The sequence below is a fragment of the Rutidosis leptorrhynchoides genome, chromosome 2, assembly GCF_046630445.1.
Source record: "Rutidosis leptorrhynchoides isolate AG116_Rl617_1_P2 chromosome 2, CSIRO_AGI_Rlap_v1, whole genome shotgun sequence".
Taxonomy (NCBI): domain Eukaryota; kingdom Viridiplantae; phylum Streptophyta; class Magnoliopsida; order Asterales; family Asteraceae; genus Rutidosis; species Rutidosis leptorrhynchoides.
This window is the reverse complement of record NC_092334.1, coordinates 261,905,579-261,912,194: the sequence shown is the minus strand read 5'-3', so window position 1 is coordinate 261,912,194 and position 6,616 is coordinate 261,905,579. Positions and strand designations below refer to the sequence as shown.

At 33.2% G+C, this 6,616-nt stretch overlaps 1 protein-coding gene across 1 annotated transcript; it reads right to left on the bottom strand.

Moving 5' to 3' along the window:
• Positions 1-2,200: 2,200 nt before the first annotated feature.
• On the bottom strand, positions 2,201-5,885 carry LOC139891768 (probable serine/threonine-protein kinase PBL19). The gene is made up of 5 exons (XM_071874753.1): positions 5,402-5,885; positions 3,957-4,217; positions 3,205-3,327; positions 2,515-2,946; positions 2,201-2,431 (listed from the first exon to the last, which is right to left on the bottom strand). The coding sequence occupies exons 1-4, from the start codon at positions 5,738-5,740 to the stop codon at positions 2,515-2,517; spliced, it is 1,155 nt and encodes a 384-aa protein (XP_071730854.1). The 5' UTR covers positions 5,741-5,885; the 3' UTR covers positions 2,201-2,431.
• Positions 5,886-6,616: the final 731 nt, after the last annotated feature.

Sequence of the window (6,616 nt, the reverse complement as noted above, 5' to 3'; positions counted from 1 at the left end):
TGTCGTTACAACGATAATCGTTACATATATGTCTCGTTTCGAAATCATTAAGTTAGTAGTCTTATTTTTACATATGTAGTTCATTGTTAATACACTTAATGATATATTTACTTATCATTTAACATAATTAACCAAGTGTATCAATATCTTAATATGATTCATATGTACCCAGTAAGACGTTATTATAACGATAATCGTTATATATATCGTTTTCGAGTTTCTTAAATTAATAGTCTCATTTTTATGTATATAACTCATTGTTAAAATACCTAATGAGATACTTACTTATAATAAAATCATGTTAACTATATATATAACCATATATATGTCATCGTATAGTTTTTACAAGTTTTAACGTTCGTGAATCACCGGTCAACTTGGGTGGTCAATTGTCTATATGAAACCTATTTCAATTAATCAAGTCTTAACAAGTTTGATTGCTTAACACGTTGGAAACATTTAGTCATGTAAATATCAATCTCAATTAATATATATAAACATGGAAAAGTTCGGGTCACTACAATTGACGTGTTGCTAGACGCCAATATATGTCTGTATATTTTTCTAGATATTATGTCATGCACAACTGGGAGTTTGTTGGTTTAGTGTGCATGCCATAACACAAATCTATACTACCGATTATATACAGGTCTATGGGGTCACACGCTTTAGCATTTAGATACCATTATTATATATTGTTGATATATAATTATAACCTATAGTTCGAAAATAATAAAAATAAAATTCATCGGCTGAATATTTTTTTTTTTTTTTTTGTCTTGATGGGCAACTAATCTCAAAATAAATTAAAAGGAGTTTTACACTTTGTCTGCAGAGGCACACGAAAAACACAAATATATTAAATAGTTTTTTCATGTTTTGTTTTTTTACGACAATATAATCAGAATCTTCTATATTGAATTCTAAAAGAATATGCTATATGCTATGCTATTCGTTTTTGTGAGAGTCACAAACTCAAAAGTTCAATAATTAAAAAGAGAATATAATAAGAATATGCTAATATGCTATATGCAATGATATATTGTCACTCATTTTCGTCTGCCTCATAATTATCAAAAAGTAAAGTTTCTCAAGAGATAAAGAGATTTTTGAAAATTGTGAGCAATCATGAGAAAAGAAAGTGGATCAAATTGTTTCCATTCTTTTATCACGAACGAAGAAAGGAGAATCAAAATATGTTTTGGTTCATCCTTATCAAGTAATGTTAGATTACTTTTGGGTTATATGGACTAACATCCGATCGGTGTTGTTTGACGTGCTGTGTGGATCAACCCTAAAGATATTCATACACTTTGAATATATGTTTCAACCTAGACATGGAGAGTTCTTTCTACCGCTCTTGCATCGCTCACTAAAGGTATATCTAAACTCCTCTTTGTAAATTTATTAGTTGACAATTATTAGTGGTGTAATTGGATCTTGTTGGGATCGTTAATCGTGTGAATGTTTTACTTGAAAGTTTATAATAAAATAAATGATGTTTATTTTAAAGTTAATAAAAGATGTTTATTTTTCATGTTCCGCTGCGTTTCTAAATTTTAAAAGTACACACGGTTTTCCATCAAATTCGTCATTACCAAACAGTGACACAACACATGTTACCACTAGCCATCACAACCAGTTACCGTCATCGACGACCACCATCAACCACCACGTTTGGTCACATCTGTAGTGTTTAAAATCCCTGAATTTAAAATAAAATCTAGAAGCTATCACCACCATCCGCCACAAGCGACATCTACCTACAAAGGGGCGGTTGTCGGCTTAAAAATGAAAACAAAAAAACATAAAAAAGTGGGCATAGCCAAACAAGCTTCAACCACCACTACCACTCAAGTATTTTAAACAACAAAATCGTGATAGGGAGTAGTGTGAGATGGACGGAAAATGAAAGAAAGATGCGGATAATGCGAGGAGAAAGATGGTTCAAAATTGTGAGGAAGTAGTGGGATGGCCTGAAAATGAAAGGAATGGCCGAATGGGGATTCAAGCTCTAATCGTGTCAAGAATTCGCCGCACTGAGATTAGTCTTGTTCTCGTCACATAAGAAGTATTCGGCGAAAATATTTCACAGAAATATGACTCTTATCGAGTGAGTTTGATTAATTTAAATAAGAAACACAAAGTTTGCGTGTGAATCAGAAAAGTGGCACATAATTTGAGCGTCTACGATTAATAAAAATAAAAACTGTTTCTCAATTAGTACCTAATTTTAGATCTTAACTAGTAGATTTATAAGATTCAACATCCAACTACAACTATACATATAAGCTTACATTATTCACTCATAAACAAATATTATATAATAAAAAATAAAAAAATTATCTTCACTTCACTCATCGCATGGTCATTCGTCACTGAAAAGCAGCATCGGCTAAAAAAACTCACAACTCTTGTATTCAACGCAACCCTGTCAAAATAAAACAAAGATTACAACATATAATAATACAACTTGTAATCTGATATACAATAATCAAATTGTTAAAGTATTACCTAATTAACACGAACTGGTCTTCGTGTAGATGGTTCTGGTAAAGGACTACCCTCGTTTACAGAAGTGATTTCGCCTTCCGATTCTCTGATTGCATCTTCTAAAACTTCGACGATTCTACTCATCGCTGGCCGCTCATCGGGATTCTTGCGCAGGCAGCTATCGGCCAACTTTGCAATTTTTCGGGCAGCAGCAATTGAATACTGATTGTTTAAACGAGGATCCATGATCATTCGAAACCTTTTGCTGTCTGCAGGGAATTGTTTCACCCATTCAACAAGTTTTTGTTCAGCTTGCGGTAACAGTCTATCGATCGCCTTTCTGCCAGTTAGGATCTCGTACAGTACTACTCCAAAGCTCCATAAGTCACTGTTTGATTTTAGATGGCCCGTTTCGACGTATTCTGGAGCCGCATATCCATATGTCCCTACGGGCTGCAAATGACAGAAAATTAGCAATAACTAGAGGCGTGTGGGCCCCGTTTCACTGGTGAATAAGCAAACCAGAGAAAAACAAAATTTATTAAAAAAAAAATTTTACGAAATTACTAAATTACCCCTGAACATAAACCTGTGATGGTTACTTTTCACAGGTGTAATATGGTAAATCAACAACGTGCATTATTAGTATGTTGGGTAATATGTTCATTGAGCCTTTAGGTTTAAGATTAATAATTATTATGTATTGCGTACCATTGTAGATACGTGAGTCTGGTCCCCTTGTGGTCCTTCTCTAGCAAGGCCGAAATCTGAAAGTTTCGCGTTGAAGTTGTCATCCAACAACACATTCGAAGACTTGAAGTCACGAAATATCACCTTCACATCATACAGAACAGATTGTTGAATCAATAATGTCTTATATGTTATTGCAAATCCCATGATAGGTGTTAATGAAAAAAAAAAAAAAAGTTCTAAGATTTTCTATGTTCGGGTTACCCGAGTGGGCGAGTAACCCAACCCCATACTCTAATGTACGTACGTAGCGTATCAAGATTAGTCTACTCCCTGACTGTTTCCAACCCTTCCCTGACCACAACAAGATTCGAACATGCGACCTCTTGCAAGGATGTTAGGTCCCAACCACTGGGCTATCTTGTGATGGTTAATAGGTGTTATTAGAGCTCCAAAAAAACTTGATGTAAGTTATGTAATTGCATTTGAACATTAAAATGATTGCAAAGGTCAATTTTGCTCACCACATCGTAGATGAAAAACTCGATGTATATAACCAAATTTCTGATTTATATCTTCCCTATTTGTTGATAAAATTGGCCTTTCTCACCTTTTCCGAGTAATATTGAGCTATAGTCGTTTCTTATATTACCTACCATATAGCTATTTCGGTACTATATGATCACGTTTTTTTTCTCGTGAAATGTGCCCTATAAGTTATTATTCGTTAGATAAACCGTGTCTGTGATTTGTAACAATGAGATGAGATATACCTGAATTTCCAAACCTTGGTGGAGATAAGTAAGACCTTGAGCTGCTCCTAGGAGGATTTTAAGTCGTCTTATCCAAGGAAGCGGTGGCAATGCTCGACCAAAAAGATGATCTTCTAAGCTCTTGTTTCTCATGTATTCATACACCAACAGCCTTTGTATTCCTCGTTCTCCATCAGCCAAACTGTATCCCAAAAGCTTTACAAGGTTAGGATGCTCAACAACACCAAGAAACTGGACTTCTGCTAGCCATTCTTTATGCCCCTGCAAGCAAATCATACGACAATACAAATACATATTATGTTCAAAATCATAAAATAATCAAACCAGATCGACTATAAAACCGTTGAAAGTTGCCGCATACATTTTATTACCATAAAGGAAAGCAGAAGTCTGTTTTTTTGGGGTTTGTACAGAAATGTCAGCTTATATGACCCTGAACCAGAAACATAGGATAGGGAGAGGTCATGGGTTCGATCCTTAGGGATGACATGATTTTCTTTAAACCAATTGAACACCAATAATGGTGGTATATATTGACCCTATAGGGAGGTTTTACCAAATTCGTTCAGGGACCTCTACTCGGACCACTGCCCTCTACCCGTATCACTGCCCGAATGGATGTGTTCCCGGGTACCGTCGATCGGGTTCGGGATTCCGCCCAAATGTGTGTGTTACTTGCAAATGATGAGGGTCGTTGAAATAAATGATCTACTGATGTCAAAAATCGCCGTTCAAAATAAAATGTGGTTACGGTTGCGTGAGTGCTTATAAGCTCGAATCCGAAATTGGCAAAATGTTACATAAAGAGCAAATAAAACCCACAATGAGGCAGTTCAAATTTCAATTTGTTGTTATTAATGCTAGTAGTGATGTTTCCAAACTCGAACAGAGTGATCATCTGCTTTAGACAAAAACGTATTCAAAATCACAACTTTCTTATGTTGCAAAAGTCAAATGTGGATTCCTATTGTTGGTATTGAATATGACCAAACAAGACTTCATTCCAAAGAAAATTAAACCATTTATTCATACATGCCTAACTTAAACAATAAATAAATAAAATAAAGTGTCAATTAAGATCAAACATATAAAAGAAAAATAAGATTAATCATTAACTTTACTTGAGGCTGTATTATTATAATTATAGCGTTTTAAATGTTTAACACTTTTTAAAAACTAAAAAGCTCCGATAAAAATGCACCAGATCACACTCCTACAGTCCTACCCCATTCTTTTATGCCACCCAGCAAAGCACCAATCAGAAACTACAGAAAACTAGTATCTTTGAAGCGCCTTTGCACATGTACCATGCTAAATATATATATATATATATATATATATATATATATATATATATATATATATATATATATATATATATATATATATATATATATATAAATTAAATTTAATTAAAATAAAAGAGTCGAATTTTGAATGTGTACCTGCATGCTATTTCTGTTGAGTTTCTTGATGGCAACAACAAGTGGATCACCTTGACCATTAAAAGGAGTAATTGAGGCTTTATAAACACTCCCAAACCCACCTTCTCCAATCTTTAACCTCCTATCAAAATTATCAGTAGCATTTCTAAGCTCTGTAAATGAAAACTTTTTCAAGTTATGACCTTTTTCTCTGTACAATTCTGGTATGCTTCTTGCTGAAGAAATTGACCCAGTTGATTTTACTAATCTTGTTGTTGGTTTCCTTGATGGGTTTTCTTCCCTGAGCTCCGGTGATGATTTCCCTCTTTTTTTGTGATTGAAAATATTGAAACACTTCATCGTTGGAATTTTCTGAAATTACCAAGAACCCTAATTGGTGAAATGATGAGGATTTGGGGAAATTAAGGAAATTGTGACAGGTGGGGAATTTATGTGTTATGGGTTTGTGTGTGTTTCAAGATGGGAACAGCACTGAAAAACGTTTGACAAGAAAAACCAACAAAAAAAAGAAAAAGCAAAATTGACTTGGCAATCTAAAAGTATTTGAAGGAAACTTCACATGCTCGTGAAAACTACCCCACTGATGTCACACATATGACTCTATCTTATAGCACCATATAATATAATATAATATAATATAATATAATATAATATAATATAATATAATAATTGGCTTAACAAACTACTTATCTGATACTTAAATATTCTATTATTCTAAGCTGATGATAGGAATGTACCGGAGTAATTCAGCGAAGTAGTCCTTCATTCTCGATTTCCTCATCTTGATAATCTAAGTATTCTTTTTTAGCCGTTTTAAATTAACAATCTCATTTTATAAATAATAATTAAATAAATAAGAATAATAACATAAATTTTTTTATGTTATTACCTTTTACATATAAGATAAAAAATAAGTAAAATGTAAAACTGTAAAGTAAACAAAAACACTGTATAATGATGAGATTTCTTAAAGTATATGGTGTTCGTCTATGGGACTATTAATATGAGAATGGGGGAGTAATAATTTATAATGGGGTGATTTTTATATTGTTTTTTCATACTTGAATACTTGGATCAGTTGGCCCTTAATTCAATTTTGAAAATTCTCAACTTAATTTTAAAAAGGGCATTTAAATTTAAAATGTATATTATAATGTACCGATTATCTCCATTCACATAAACATGAGATCAGGAGAAATTTAACGTTGTGAACAA